Source organism: Arvicola amphibius, chromosome 11, assembly GCF_903992535.2.
Source record: "Arvicola amphibius chromosome 11, mArvAmp1.2, whole genome shotgun sequence".
Lineage (NCBI taxonomy): Eukaryota > Metazoa > Chordata > Mammalia > Rodentia > Cricetidae > Arvicola > Arvicola amphibius.
Genome location: NC_052057.2, coordinates 46677907 through 46694774, shown reverse-complemented (window position 1 = coordinate 46694774; position 16868 = coordinate 46677907). Strand labels below are relative to the sequence as shown.

The 16868-nt window shown below is 44.4% G+C and overlaps 1 protein-coding gene across 9 annotated transcripts in view; it reads left to right on the top strand.

The window, feature by feature from the left end:
* Positions 1–16868, top strand: part of Pld1 (phospholipase D1) — a 209617-nt gene that overhangs the window by 149043 nt on the left and 43706 nt on the right. For all 9 annotated transcript variants that reach the window (XM_038347016.1, XM_038347015.1, XM_038347018.1 and 6 more), the window contains 2 exons: positions 6197–6307; positions 9440–9528. In XM_038347016.1, coding sequence (XP_038202944.1) covers positions 6197–6307; positions 9440–9528 — 200 coding nt within the window. The remainder of the gene's footprint in view (positions 1–6196; positions 6308–9439; positions 9529–16868) is intronic.

Sequence of the window (16868 nt, the reverse complement as noted above, 5' to 3'; positions counted from 1 at the left end):
GGAGAGAGACAGAAAGGAAGGAACTCAGGCTGGAAGCACAAGGAAGATATGCTTGCCTCAGCAGAAAGGGGAGTGAGTGAGAGGGGCTTGTCTCTTAATCGGACAGGACAGATCATTACAGCCATACCTTGGGAAATTTAGTAAAATTCACCTTTATGTTTATTGTATTGTTAAGAGACAAAGTCTCTGTAAAAGGAAGTTTTTTTGTCTCAGTCGCCTGTTCCCAAATACCTGGTAGCCACTTCCCAAATTATCACACAGAGACTTATATTAATTGTAAATACTCAGCCAATAGCTCAGGCTTATGACTAACTAGCTCTTACATTTTAGGTTAACCCATATTCCTTATTTACACTCTGCCACATGGTGGTGCCTTTATTAGCATGGCATGTTTATCTCCTGCTCCCTCTGCATCTGTCTGGCGACTCCTGACTCTATCCTTTTCTAAGCATTTATAATTCAGATAAGCCTCTATGTGTTTATTTGGGACCAGGCCGTTAGGACAGAAAACATCTGTCTTCATAACTCATGTAACCTGGACTGGGTTTGAACTAACTATATAGCTGAAGATGACTTTGAATTTCTGATTCTTTTGCCTACCTTGGCAGAGTGCTGGTATTACCGGTGTGTACCATCACTCCAGTTTATGTAGTTCTGGGGATGGATCCCAGGGCTCTGCCCAGCAGACAATCCTGACCCTTTACAGAGGTTTAGAGCATGGTTTACTTAATGACTTAAGAGGCCTTTTCATACCTACAAATGAGCATCATGATATGGATTAAGAAGATGTGGGTTCTAGAACCAAGCTCTGCCGCTTGCTAGCTGTGAGTCTTGGGTAAATTGCTTCACTTCTCTGTATGTATTTTCTTCTTTTGTAAATCAGGGCTAACAATGCTATCCATCCTTTCCATGGACCAAGATTGGGTGGTGATGAGTAGAAAACCTAGGACACACAAAGCACTGGAAGGGTGCCGCGGGGCTGTGTGTAGCTCAGTTCATAGAGTGGTCCTGGGGTTTGATCCAGAACACTACAAAACCCCTAAAGGAAACTGACCTCCAACCGCCAGGATCACCTTAACTCTGTTACCTCCACTCCCCACCCCATACTAGGGTGCTGTCTGATCTTGGTCTTGTGCAGGTCATCACAGCCACTGGGGTTCACATATGCAGCTGCCAGAGACACGATGATACAGATGTCCCACTTAGAACGGAGCACCCCACAGCCTCTCATTCTCTGCACACTGATCAGAAAGAGCACACATATCCAGTGTACAGCCCTGCACCCCTGCATAGACCGGCAGCACTAAGTGGCCTCAGTGGGTCTCAAACTAACACAAGGGAGGAGTGGTATAGATAGGGGAAGGACTAGAGGGAGGAGGGAGAGCAGAGGGGAGGGCTGGACTTGATCAAAACAGGCTCTCTGAATATGTAAAATTCTTCAACAATTAAACAAATAAAGTATGGTGGTGCACACCTGTGATCTTAGCACCAGGGAAGCAGAAGCAGGAGGAACAGAAATTCAAGATCATCCTTGTCTACATAATGAGTTCAGGTACAGCATGTGGTGTGTGAAACCCTGTCTCAAAACAGAAAACAAAAACCAACAAAATCCCCCACTGGGAAAACATTCTCCGTTCTTTCCAGGTCCTCTCTTTGATGGTTTCTCTAGTCCAGTGGTCCTCACCTTTCCTACCACTGCGGCCCCTTCACGCAGTTCCTCGTGTCCTGGTGATCCCTACCTTAAAATTATTTTCACTGTTACTATATAAGTGTAATTTTGCTACTGTTATGAACAATAATGTAAATGCCTGATATGTGGGATATCTGATCCCCCTGAAAGGGTTCTTCGACTCCCAAAGGGACCATGACCCACAAGTTGAGAACCGCTGCTCTTGTGTTTCAAAAGTTTGCAATGAAGAAGTTGACTTTGGATGGGTCACTAAAAGGATTCTAAGTCAAAATCTTTACATCTTTTATTTATTGAAATGGAGGAAAAGGACCTGGAGGGATGGTTCAACGCCTAAGAGCTCTGCTTTTTCAGAGGTTCTGAGTTCAGTTCCCAGCATGGGAGTGCTTACTTCTACTCCCAGTACTTAAAAGGCTGAGGCAGGAGGATAGCCCACCAGTAAAAGACCACCCTTGCCTGTAGAATGAAATGCTGCCTCTCAAAACCAAACAACCTACACGGGTGAGTGGTGGGAATGAGCCCTGATTTCCTGCACTGTGGCTTCAGCGCTGAGGTTGTAAGTGCTGGAGGTGGACCCTGTTCCCAGTATGTCCCAGGGCAACCGTAACCACAGAGGCCCCAGCAAGGTGACAATGTCACATCCTTTAGGACCATCTCCCATTGCCTGCCTTTCTTTTATATCTTTTTGGTTCTCCAAAGCGCCAACCACACACACATATCCACAAGCTCAGCCCCCTGTGCTTTCCCCCTTGAATCTCTATTTAAACACTATGTTTTCTTTTTCTCCCTCAGCCCTGAGACTGACTTCTTCCTTTGGCACTGGTAAAAAGGCTATTCTTGCGAAAACTGCGTAGCCAAATGAGCGGCAGTCCCTCAGACACAGGGGTTGTTAAAGGAGGGAACATGAGAAGGAGACAGACACCTCGGTCAATGTCTTTGCTTCCTCAGCTGTGGTTGTTTTAGCCAGGAGTGGAGTAAGGCTCCATCTTGGGAGTACTTCCTTTTCTCCTTAGACTCTGCCATTTGGGGGCATCCGCAGGAATGGATGCCAGCCTCACCCTGAAGGACAGGCATATGCGCGCACGCACACATGCACACACACACATGCACACACAAACATGCACACACGCATGTGTTTGTGCACATACAGACATACACACACATGCTTTTGTCCTAAGCAATCTTTGCCATAATTCAATTGAACACTTAGGGAAGTAACAAGGAATCAAGATTATTAATTTATTAATCAATCAATCAATCAATTAATTAATTAATTAATTATCTGTATGTATATGCATACATACACTGAACTTACAGGGACTAGAAGCATTTTGGTGGAAAAGGAGAAACTTTAGACAGCTACTAAGAATCTCCTGAAGGTTTCCTGCAAGACACATTTCTATTTTTTAAGTATTCATCTTAGGCCCATTGTGTGGCAGGGTAAGGGTTGTGGTTAATGAGAAGGTTATTTTTAGTTTTAAAAATAGGACACTGTACAAAGGAAATTTCTAGTCCTAGTTATGATTTTGTCCCTAAGTCATCAAGTCAGATCTATGCCATTTTCATGCTGCATACTCAACTTTGCGGTCTGAAAAGAATGGTTAGATCTTATTCCCAGGACATGAGAGGTACGTTTTTTGCATGTGGGGCAATGACTCCGAGATTTGTCTCTATTATTTTGTTTCAAAACTAGAAACACGAGACAAGCAGGTGAGACAAAGGAAACAAAAGAGGAGAGTGATTCTCAAGTAAAAACCAAACAGAAATGAATGAGCACATGTTTGATGTTCTCGGCGACTCCAGAACTTTCTCGACCATCGAAGATGCAGAGCAGTTAGGGTGATTCTCCGGCTTCAGGTTCCATAGACAAACAGGCAGGCAGGGCCAGAAGGAAGTTAGTTTCTGTTGCTTTGTAGTGACAGGCATGTTTGAGCTAATCACGAGAGTCAACGACTGGTAATCCTAAGTAGGTTTTTTTTTTTTCCTCTCTTGCTTAAATTTAACTCTGAAGTTGCCCCCAGATAAGACTGCTTTTAGTGAAGTGACTTCCCATCATAAGTAAAAGCTTGGACTTAGGCCATGGGATTCACAACCATGAGTCTTCAGGAGTCAGGCAACTTCTTCTATGTGGTTGCTGTGAGCATTTTGAGAGCCTCCACTTTGGCATAGGTCTCTCCCACACAATGGGGTGTGTTTTCTGGGTGTACAGGTTGACTTTAAACTTTTAAATGCCTCTGATCACCTGTTGCTCGTGTAAAACGACACCTGACCTTCCTGCTTTTCTTCCTGGCAGGCGTGGCTAATCAGAGCTGCCTATCAGTGTACCTGCCCCAAGAATTTCTTTTCATTATAATTTGGAAGACAGTCCAAATTGATACGACATGCGAGTTGACCCCTGTTATGACATCTGGTTGCTGCTAATTTTTATCTTTCATGCATGGGTTTTGTCTTTGACTCAGAGCAGGTTTTGAGTGAGAAAGAAAAGCAACTGTGGGTTTCTGGATCTCAGAGGGAGGCGAGGGCTTCCTGCCAGGGCTGCTTATCAGTTCAGCTGCTGACGTGACAGAGCTCTGCATTATTAAGTGCACACACATTTATTTCCATGTTGGGATTTATAATTAAGATTTTAGGTTAACACACAAAGGGGATCTCCCTATGGTGACACCAACTTGTTTGTCCTGTCATTTTGTCTTAGCAACAGCAGTTCAGAGAGGAAAGGAAGGGCTGGGAGGTAGAGAAAGGAGAGCAGAGGAGGGGGGACACAAGGAGTGTGCACTCAGTTGTTCAGGAGAGGGATGCAGCCTCCATGGCATTGGAATGGTCCAGGCGAAGGTGCTAAAGTTATAACCTGGAGCTGTGGGTCTGGCTGGCTGTCTCCGGTGTTACAGACTTCAGTGAGGATGTGTTTCCCTGAGAACCTTCCCAATGCAGCCCTCATTCTCGGCTCACGCTACTAGCAGTAACATCTTCCATTAAATTAAAGAGACCAAGAGTTGAAACTTTGGTTTAAACTTTATTTCTATCAGGTGACTAATTATGCAGTTCATTGGAGATCTTGTTATTTCCTGGACCATTTTAACTTGGTTCTTGATCATGATTACACTTCTGTTTCTCATATTTACATGTGTTTACCTGATAAGATTGGAATACGGCAGCGTGTGTTGGGGAGTGCTGTCTAGTGATACCCCATATCAGATAAGGAACAGTTTCAACATTCACCTAAAATTAGAAACAACAAATATATTTTATAGTTCTCCTCCCCCTTTCACCCTCCCACTTTCTCTTTTTCTCACTTGTACTTTTGTGGGTTGGGGTCTCATGTAGTCCAGGCTTGCCTTAAGCTCACTATGTAGCCAAAGATGATTTGACCTTCTGAGCCTCCCGCCTCCACTCTCCACATGCTGGGATCACAGATATGTGCCGATGACATCTGGTTTGTGGGTACTATGGCAAATAGGGCTTTGTGTATTCCAGACAAACACTGTAATGACTGCTACCTGCTCAGGCTTCCGGTGAGGGTGAGTCTTCTGCGATGATACGCAGTTACTTAAGATAGCCAAGACGTGTATACTAAGTGCTTACTATATGTAAAAGTCATACTGCAATAGTTAAAATACTGGGGGGACTACCAGGTGAAGGTCATCGTGTTTTGGGAAGGCCATGGGATGCCGCCAGTGTTCCCCACCCCAACCCCTGCCATGCATAGCCGTGGTCACATCTCTGATGTGGTCTGCTGTAGCTCAAATGCACCTGCTAATGCGCCATCATTAGTTACCAGTGCATACTGCTTTCTAGGTCTGAGGCTTGCTGGTACACACATCAGTCATTATTCTCTTCCCTACATCAGGGTCCTTGGCCTGTATGTAGGTGCAGCTGAAGGACTGTCATAGGGAAAACGACAAAACTATAGTAATTGTAGTGACCTGAATAAGTCTTCCAAATATTCCTTGTAGGAACCAGAGCTAAAGTCTTCAAGTTCTGAATTAAAATTCTGCTGGATGGAAGGATGCTGTTTTAGTGTGCTTCTCTACTGCTATGATAAATGCCATGGCCAAAAGACATTGGAGAGAAAAGACTTTATTACATCTTACAGGTTTCGGTCCATCATTCAGGGAAGCCGAAACAAGAGTTGAAGCAGGAACCATGGAGAAACACAGCTTACTGGCTAGCTCCTTGGCGCCCAGGCCCTCCTGCCTAGGGATGGCATTGCTCACAGCAGGTCTGGTCCTCCTGCATCAATTAGAGATCAAGAAGATGCCCAGAGACTTGGCCACGGTTCAGGATGATGGAGGCAGTTCTTCAGTTGAGTTTCATTCTCCCCAGGTGTGACATGCTGACAGCAAAGATGAGCTATCACAAGGGTGTATTCTGTGTGTGCTCCAGCTCTCCCTTGGACCATGTGGGACTCAGCCACTGTGATCATTGCTTTAGAAGGAGTGACTTCATCACATCGGTTCAGATGGTGCCTTCTCTGTTGTCTCATGTTTGCTTGTTGCTGTTGTCTTGCAGTTGCTCCGATCAGCAGCTGATTGGTCTGCTGGGATAAAGCACCACGAGGAGTCCATCCACACTGCCTATGTCTATGTAATCGAGAACAGCAAGCACTACATCTACATTGAAGTAAGTAGTCAGTGAGTCAGTTCCACAGCCTGCCTTCCCAGGTGTCTTAGTTCCTGTTGTCATGATAAACACCATGACCCTGAGCAGTCTAGGGGGAGGGACAGAGTTTATTTGGATTACATTTCCACAGCTTGTCATTGAGGGAAGGCGGGGCAGAACTTAAGAGGGGCACGGGAGCTTGGAGGCGGGAACTGAAGCAGAGCCCATGAGGAGCATGGCTTACTGGTTACTTCTCAAGGCTGGTTCATCCTGCTTTCCTGTCTTACCCAGGACTACTTGCACAGGGTTGGCAATGTGGCATTGCCCTGTGAAAGGCTGGAGGCTCCCATGTCAATCATCAATCGAGAAAATACTCCCACAATTACTTACCTATGGGCAATCTAATGGAGGCATTTTCTCAGCTGAGGTTCCTCTTTCTAGATAACTTTAGTTTCTGTTGAGCTCACAAACAAACAAAACAAAACAACAACAACAACAACAACATAAAAACAACAGACCAGGGCACCAAGTATCGTACAAGACTGTAGGGACCCCGGTTCAGGATTCCTTAATAAACATGAACTGAGTTATGAAGAATTCCACGGAAATATTGATTGACGTCATTTGTATTTCCACCTCCCGGCATACCTGAATTCACTCTGCACCATCATTAACTCAAGGCTAATGGAGTCTTGCAAACCCTTGTGGTACTGACATCTGTCAGCTGATGAATACATCTTTCGCTGAAACAACCCCAGCATGGATGTGGGAGTTTTCACTGGGGTATGGTTAGAAGGTCTAGCATAAAGCATGAACACAGAATAAGTTGCTCACACAGAGGACTGACAGAATACCTCTGCTGTGGGGAATCCTGGAGCAGGAAAAGACAGGGAAGGGAATATGGGAATGGGGGATGTGAGGACTCTGAGTTCAGAGTCCATGAGAAAGTCTGAGAGCATCCAGTTTAGTGTGGGAACTTTAATTGAACTTCAAAATAGACACAGAAATAGTACAGACTCTTTGGAACCCCTGAGCAAAAGAAAGAATCCCAATAAGGAGGGGGAGATGCAAACCAACTCATATCTCCCTCCTTTATCCTGGTTTTATTTTTCCATTGAATAAAAATAGAACGTTTAGCAGAAATGGGTTGTCAGGGAAACCATCTGAGCCCTGCTTTCCTTCTCCTAGAGTCCTGCTACTCCTCCCTTCCGTAGAGCAACAGTTGATTAAAACATCAGCAAACACTTGTAGCTCGACTCATTTCTCAGACTTGAAGAGAAAGCTAATTAAAAATATTAGCAGCCTAAATGTGTGTGTATTCCACACGGGATCATGCTGCAGATAAAGGGTATTAGTGGAAATCAGGGAAGCCCACTCGGGAGTTTAATAAGACATTTGTTGTCATTAGCTGTGAGGATGATGCTGTTACCGCACCATCCAGCATCCTGTCATTTTGTTTCCTTTTAAAAGTAGCGTTAACACCGGCATCTCAGCTGCTTTTCTTGTTGCTGTGGTAAGGTAGCTGACAAAAGCAATTGAGGCGGCAAGGGTTTGTTTGGGCTCGCGTTCTGAAGAATAAAGGCCTTCACAGCAGGGAACTCACGGGAGCGGGAGCAGGCGGTGGCACAGTCAGGAAGTGGGTGATAGTTCCTCTCCTTTACAATCAGCCTGTGGTCCCAGTTTGTCGAATGGTGCTCTCCACATTTAGGGTGGGTATTCCCTGTAATACCTATAGATTCCCTATAATCTGAATAAGCCCATGGGCTGGTTTCCATGGTGATTCTAAATTCCATCAAGTTGACCATCATGATTATTACATGACATTGCATGAGGTCAGCAGTGCTGTGTGGGCATTCATGGTTGTGGACGTTTCTCTGGTGATGTTCATCAGGGTGAGAGGTCAGCATTTATCTAAATCCTCAAAAAAGAGGTGGGGAGTGGTAGGGAGGGAGAGAGAAAGCAAACCATGGCATGTGACAGTCTATCCTTGTAGCTGATGAGACATGCTACCCTTCTTTGTGGCAAGAGTTGTTTGAATCATATTCTCAGAAGAGGTTCTGCACAATGCCTTCCTGCAAGTTGTCTCCTGGAGGCGTCGTGCCTATTTGTGCCCTGCTGCGTAAAATCTCGTGAACTCAAAAAAAAAAAAAATGGTATTGCTATCATACTTCAAGGTATTCCTTGAGATGATTTGTAAAAAAATACAGTTGTGTTGTAATTTCAATAAGCAGAACTCATAATACTTATTGGTTATTTTTAACATTCTTTTATGCAGCAATAAAAATCCTTTGTATCATTAGGATAATAATGGAGTTATTTTCTGACAATAGTGTAGAAGAATGTGTTATAGATCTATGAATAACAGAAGTACTTGAAATAAAGCCTCTTTTCATTCTATTTTATTAATATATGTATATATATAAATATATGTATATATTAATATATACATCCATGTATACACAAGATAGATTTGATATAATGTATATGGTATATCATATACATGATATGTGTGCACAAAAGATACATATGTGGGTATACATATACATACATACATACACACACACAGACACACACACACACACACAAGAGATTTGAGAGCTGGGGAGATGACTTCTTGGAGAAATCCCTTTTTATGCAATTTTGAAGGATCAGAGCTCAGCTCCTTAGCACGTACATAAATGCTGGGTGAGCACAGAGGCCTGCCCTTACTTGCAAAGTGGAGACAGGAGATTGCTGGAGCAAACGGGCTTGCTAGACTAATTCTCTCAGGAAGTTCTAGATTCACATGGAGAGAGATCAAGGGGGACTCCGGAGGTCAGCCAGGACCTCCACAAGCACAGATGGCACTCTAACACTGTGCCCACACACATGACCATGCACACATGGACACTCTGGCCAGCACAAACACATGTGCCCACACACATGACCACACACACAGAGACACACTGACTAGTACAAACACATGTGTCCACACATGACCATGCACACATGGGTACACTGACCATCACAAACACATGTACCCACACACATGACCATGTACACATATCCTTGTGTGAGCCATTTTCCCCGTCACCGATATAGTATTGGCTCCCTCATTCTACACATCTCCCAGAGAAAACACGGCCTTACCCAAGTGTCCTATTTTTCTCACAGAACCAATTTTTCATAAGCTGCGCCGATGATAAAGTCGTGTTCAACAAGGTGGGCGATGCTATTGCCCAGAGAATCCTGAAAGCCCACAGGTAAGTTCACTTTGAACAGAAGTTCTAACCAAACTGCTGTAGCTGCTTTTGCTTCTCTGAGGAGCTGGCCACAAAAGCTGGCGTTGAAAATGGACTCCTCTTAGCTGTCTTGTGAGTCAGTTGCTGAGAACTATTCAGTTTATCTTGGTGGGAACCGTCAGCTTCCCAGCCTGCCTCTTTCCCACATGTGGGGCTTATGATCTGAGTTAGTTCATGGCAGATAGTGAACTATGCTCACACAGACAAAGCAGAGCATACAGAAACGTTGCCACAGAGCTATATTTAATTTCTCATTTCCAAATGTCATCTTTCTTTAGCGCATGGAATTACTTCCCAACAGCTTATTCTAATCATATCCATATACTGTGCAGTCCCGCAGTGAAGTGAGCAGTTCAGCAGCTCGGTGCAGTCACAGAGTAGCTGGCCTAGCCAGTTGCCTTGTCTGTTCATTTTAATAACACCACTGTTGCGCATGCATGCACATGGTGCACCCCACACAGCACATGCCACGGTCCAGAATGGAGTGCAGAGTAAAGTTCTGTGCGCTCTTCTCCTACCACGTGGGGCCCAGGAATCCAACGCAGGTGGTCAGGATTGGCAGCGAGCACCTTGTCGCTGTCAGACTTTCAGGAATATTTTCTTCTAGGAATTTTATTTTAAAAATGTTATTTTTTTAGTTTAGTGTGTGTGTATGTGTGTGTGTGTGTGTGTGTGTGTGTGTGTGTGTGTGCGCATGTGTGTAGGTGCACACAACCCACCGAGCTATCTTGCTGTCCCAATAATTCTTTTTGTTTTATCTGTTACTATTTGTGTCTTTGATTCACTTTGAGGTATTTTTGTATTTTGTGTGAGTTAGTGGTCCATCTTCACTGTGTTTGTGGATGTAGACTCATGCCCGCACTGTTGATTGGACAGACTATGGCCACACATCCTGATTGTACCCAGTATGGTCTGGAGGAACTTTCTTTCCCTCCCTTGCTGAGTTGTTTGGCCTCTAAAACTAATGATTTTTTTGGGGGGTGGCTATTTGAGCTCTATGTAAAGGTAGCAAAATCATCAGAGTTATTAGAATCCACTATTTAAAGTCTTTGAATATATGCAGTAAAAAGTGTCCCATACACATTTGGAGATAAAAACCCTTTTTCCATCTTTTTTTTTTTTCATATAATATGTAGTGATTTTGGAATGAAGGACATCTTAATGGTAACTATCAATATTTTATCCGTTTCATAGTTTTTATTTACATTATCTTATTGAATCTTCACACTTGGGAAAGTAGGTCTTGTAGTTGTGGATTTTAATAAATCATGTGACTTCTGATGTTATTTACTTTCTTGTGGCCAAAAAATACCAACCAAAGCAGATTAAGGAAGAAAGTCTTTGCTTTATCTCATGGTGTGAAGATACAGTTCACCACCGTGGGGAGACATGGCGGGATGTGAAGTCGGGGGCATGGTGGGATGCGAAGTGATGCCTGCCTTCCATCTGAAGTCAGGAAGCGGGGTGAACACTGACACTCAGCTCGCTTCCCTGTTTGAACTCAGTCCACGGCCCCAGTCCATGGAATGGTGCTGCCTTCACTCACAGTGGGCATTTCCCTGTCAATGGACCTAATTTAGTGACTCTTCCAGGCATGCCCAGAAATATGTCTCTTAGGTGATTCTTGACCTTGTCAAGTTGACAATCGGTATTAACTATCACACTTGTCTAGGTTGCTTTTCAGCAGTTGGCCACAAAAGCTTTGAGTCCCTAGTCTTTGGAATTATGAGGGACCAAGTGTTTCCTTATAGCATGCAAATAGATGGTTAGGTACATTCACCACATGGGGCTTCCTCGTGTGGGGGTAGTAACTGGGGTAGGCCTCTATGGCTCTTTCCCCTTCACCAGTCATTAGACACATACTGATCCCAGAGAGTGGGAACAAATGAGGCAGGTTCCTTTGGCCTATGGAGGGTAAAATCTGGGTAAAGGTCATCACTGTGAGTCAGCAGTGGGGATGGCTGTCTCACCCCCATGCTGAGGGTGTCTGGGCCGCCCTGCATTCTGTGCCACATGTGGTCCGCTCAGCAGGCCTCACTCTCCACTGCGCATTAGAATCACCATGAGGTGTCTGGAAAACTGCCCAGTTTGCCTCCCTTCACCTTTGCTGGGTACAGATTCCTAGAGGAAGGTCATCAATTATATATGGCTGCAAAGATGGCCCCAGGCATGGCCAAGATGGTATGGCCATCATCTGGAACACATGAACAGCCTTTACCCTCCGATGCTTCCTGAAGTCACCATAGCATCTGTTGCTGCAAGGATTCATAAACAGCCTCGCTTGCAGCTGTTCATCATGTGCACGCAGAGGCTTCTCACCTCCCTGGCCCCCCTACTCCTGGAGCAATCAGGGAGTTTGAAAACAAATGCATTATTTTTTTTGTCAGCTTTGGCATCTCATTGATGCAGGACTGACTGCTTTATTTAGAAGGCACATTTGGCAAAAGGAAAAAACAAACATTATGAAGTTGAAGTAAATCACAGAAAAATATGAAGTTAGTGAATGAGTTCATCACAGTGAATGGTGGGTTGTGAACTGTGGAACTATGATTAGCTAATAACTGTAACTGAATGAGCTAGAACTTTCACTGCCCTCGGTAGCGCCCAATAGTGCATAGGTACCTGCAGGATTGGGCTGGGTAGTTTAGGAGCCTGAGAGGATGTTTTTTTGTGTGTATGTGCATGTGAGGGTGTGTGTGTATGTGTGTGTGTGTGTGTGTGTGTGTGTGTGTGTGTGTGTGTGTGTGTGTAGGCCAAAGGATAGCTTCAGCTCCCACTCCTCAGGTGCTATGGGCTATCACTGGACAGGACTGAATAACTGATGAAAGTGTACAAAAGCATTCACGTAAGAAATCCTTGAGAATGTGAACCACTGTTGTCAGTACTTCAAACCAAGTTGGGAAGGACTGATATTTAAATAAAACATAAAGTTAAACCAGGGATGGTGGTGCATGCCTTTAATTCCAACAGAGACTAGCAGATCTCTGTGAGTTCAAGGCCAGTCTGGTCTACGTAGTTCCAGACCAGCCAGACTATGCTGAAACTGTCTCGAAAAAAAAAACACAAACAAAAAAAACAGGTCAACATTGATCTTTTTATTTGCCTATCTATCTATCTATCTATCTATCTATCTATCTATCTATCTATCTATCTATCTATCTATCTAATTATCTACCAATCTCTTTTTCTTCTTCCTTCTTTCCACACTTCATTTCTCCCTCCCTCCTCCTTCCCTTTTTTTCCCTCCCTCCCTCCTTCCCTCCCTCCCTCTCTCCCTTACTCCCTCCCTCTCTCCCTTCCTTTTGAAATAGTCTCTCACTAGCCTAAACTTCACAAAATAGTCAAGCTGGGTGGCCAGTCAGCCTCGAAGATGATTCTGTGTCCACGGGATTAAAGTCATATACCCTCACATCTAGTTTTTTGAAGCTATGAACTCTGGGGATTGATCGGGCCAAGCCACCATGCCTACAGGACAAGGACCTCACTGGATGAGCTGTCACTGCAGCCCAAGACCATTGTCTTCTGCCACTTCAGTTTGCACCTAAAGAGCAGGAATATTCCCACAGTTCTAGTACTTTAGAGAGGGAAGGAATTTATGATATTTTCTCCTTCTGCATTTCCCAGCAATCCTGTGCGTGGAACCGGAAGGTGAAGGGAATCATAGGAGTGTGGACGGCAGTGTGTCTCAGATTGCACTGCTTGATTTTACTTAATAATTTGAAGTCTGTGGGTTGGTTTTCCTAGACAAGGTCAAGGCAGAAGACAAAGCCCCATTTGCAGGCTGCCTGTTTTGCTCAGTAGTAGTGGCCTGGGCCTTGCTCTTCCTCTTCCTTCATAGATCTCCCTTGCCAAAGACACATTCTTCGCAGCAGGTCTAGTTCAGTGGCCGGAGGAGGACAAGACCGGAGTATTAAGCAAGCCCAGGGAAGTGACAGCCAACTGCCAGGTCTGACAGAGGAATGTGGGCCCTTGGCCAGGGCCCTCCCACCTCGGGTAGATGGAAGTCCCCCAGGTGCCAGCTCCCTCTGCCAGCGTTGGAATGGAGCCTCATCCCAGCTCCCCAGAGCCATTTACTTCCTTTCCCACAGCCAACATTCTCCCCAGAAACGGGATTCTGCCTGGTCTCCGTGCTGTGTTCCATGACCTGCAGTCCCACACCCAAGTTCATTCCACAGTAAACAAGAAGGAGTCAGGGGAACAACATGTCTGCTCTAATACCTCAACCTGTCTCCGGGTTGAAACCAGTTCCCACCGTACTTGAAACATATCTTTGACAATTCAAATGTGTCTAGGCAGGCAGGATAAATCATGGCCCTCTATTTCAAATCATGTCTGTCACATCACACTTGAGTAACCCAAGGGAAAGAACAATGCCAACTGATCTAGACAGAAGCCCTTTAGGGCGTTGTGTGTCATGAGTGAATGGGTTCTGTGGACCATCTCGGGTCTGCCTATTTTGACATGCAAAATTTCCTTGCCTTGGTAGACAGTGGGAGATGAAAGAGTGCATCTCACATGATTGTCACCAGAAACTTGATGCGCAGTGACAATGACAGTTGACTTCATGTGTCTGTTAGAACGGGATGGCATTGAAAATTGCACCATGAAGCTGCTTTAAAAATACACAGTTTTAAAAAATTGTTTGACCTTTCCAGATAGTTCTTACATCTGGGGAAGTTGGCGCAGGCAAGCAAAAGGCTGCTATGAGCAGTGACCAGCCGTGAAGTCTAGTATCCTTGGGGCCAGCTGTCTGGGGACTTATGTGACCTTTGAAGTCTGTTGCTCTGTGTTTTTCTAATTCTGTTTCTTCACCAACAAAGAGAACAATGAAGCATCTATGTGAGTGTTTATGGTGTCAGTTAGGTGACAAAGCACCAGTTAATGTGAAATCATTATAGCATTCCAGGGCCATTGTCATCTGGAAACACACTACACACTCTAAATCAAGAGTATAAAGATTCATAACTGCTAAATCAAAATTCTTATATGTGCCAGAAACAAAGATTCCCACCAAAAAGAGTTTAATCATCCCTATTTTAAATTGTTAGGTGAATTACTATAGAATGAAACTTGCTTTGAAAAAAACAATATTTTTAATCAAAACATAAAAAACCTCCTTACTTTTGTTCTCACCGCCGGCTCACAACTTTGTGCTGCCTTTGGAGAACCTGCTGGGACTATAGCAAATTTCTCTTTCCAATTGATTTTTCAATTTCTCTTTTTAAAAAGCTTTTATTGCATTTATTTATTTATGTGTTTATTTGTGTGTCTGTGTGTGTGCGCGCGCACACGTGTGTGCACATGCTCATGTGTATGAAGTTACACACATGCCACAGTACATATGTAGAGATAAGAAGACAACTTTTGGGCGTCAGTTCTCTCCTTCCCCCACATGGGTCTTGGTGTTGAGCTCAGGTTGTCAGGCTTGGCATCCAGCATCCGGACATCTTGCCTGGGTTTCTCCTTGAGATGACATCATAAGATGGGAGGAGCTTGCCCGCACTGTCCTCTCCATTCACTCTGGCTTTGCCTTGTGTCAGCTGCTGTATGCCCTGTCATCCTTGGGTGATACAAAAGCCGTAACTTTAATTTTAATTGAATTAAACTGTTAAGGGCCATTTTTTAGTCCTTCTTGTAGGTGCTTTTCATGGATTGCTTTGTTCAGTCTTCAACTTTGTGGGGCCGGATACGTAATGCCTCACCCTAGAGAGCAGGCAGCTGAGACTAAGTAACTCACACAAGCCTACCCATGGGGAAGGCTATTTATTTAAAACCATACAAATATTTTGTTTTTAAAGCATTTGGTGGCTAAAGTTTCTTTCAGTTATATGCTATCTCTACCCTACAATTTTCATATCCTGCAATTTTGTGCTGTGGAAAGGCATGCCAGACTGGGTGCAGAAGCGGCGTGCTGAGGGAGTGGAGCTGCAGTTATCATAAAAAGAAGGGAAAACATTTTCAGTATGACAATTGCTTTCTTTCTTTCTTTCTTTCTTTCTTTCTTTCTTTCTTTCTTTCTTTCTTCCTTCCTTCCTTCCTTCCTTCCTTCCTTCCTTCCTTCCTTCCTCTTTTTTCCCCTTATGGGCTATTTTCCAAGCCCTAGAACATTTTTAGAGAAGAGGTTACATCAGGGCACAGATGACAACAGATCTCAGAAGTTTTGTTTGAGATGATTTTATTGCCTTTATTTTATTTCAAGCAATCTTATGAATGGTCTTCTCAGCGTCTAGATATAAAAAGGAGCCTAAGGCCGGAGTCAGCAATCATTTTGAGCCTGACTTTCTGTCCTGACTAGGGTGGGGTTGGTGGAGAACAGTTGGGCTTAATAAGTGATTGTATGGGGTCTCTTTTGTAGCATATGTCTTTTCAAATGTTATCAAGCCTGGGGTAAAGTTGAACTCAGGTATGCTGGCTGTCCTGGTACTCACTTTGTAGACCAGGCTGGCCTCAAACTCAGATCCATCTGCCTCTGCCTCCTGAGTGCTGAGATTGAAGGAGTGAGCACCACAACAGTCCAGCAAGATCTTCTATTTTTATGTGTGCATGTGTGTGTCTCTGTAGGGATTTGTACCTGTGTGCAGTTCCTGCAGGGTCCAGAAGAGGGCGTAGGGCATAGGATCCTCTGGAACTAGAGTTACAGGCTGCCGTGAGCCTCCATCTGACTTGGGGTGCTGGAACCCTACTCCTTTAAAGGAGTAGTACACATCCCTAATTCCTGAGCCACCTCCCCAGGCCCTTTTCTTACTTCTTTATCCCCTGCCTCAGCTCTTAAGGTCTTTGTCTAGCCCCCTTATTCTGAAAGTGCCCATCTTGTGCCCGGGCTCCTTTCTCCTTGCCACCCTAGGACCAATGCCTGCTTCACAGTTCCAGGCACAAAGCACATGTAAGAGGGTAGCCTGGGCATTTCAAGATTAGCTGCCATGTTTACATTGTCTAATTGGTTTGCTTGGGGCCATTTTAAACATGGTACCTGAACTATTTTGGCCTCTAGTGGTTCTAGCAGCGATAAGGTGACTTAGTTGTCTTCCTATTGTTGAACATGGCTTTCCAGTGTTTAGCCCTTGTATGTCACATTGCCATAAGAGTTCATGAATTTTAAAGGAAAAACTCATTTTAACCAGACTCTTGAAATGGAATTTTATAAAATGATATCTTAACTCAAGTGGGTGAAGCAATCGCCTGCTTGACAGGTCATTACTCACGGCCTGCTGCCCATCAGCTCGCCATTGCTTTAAAGCAGTGGTCGTTTCGCATGTGAGGGACTCCTTCCCTGCTGGCTGCTGGACTCTCGGGGCGCCGTG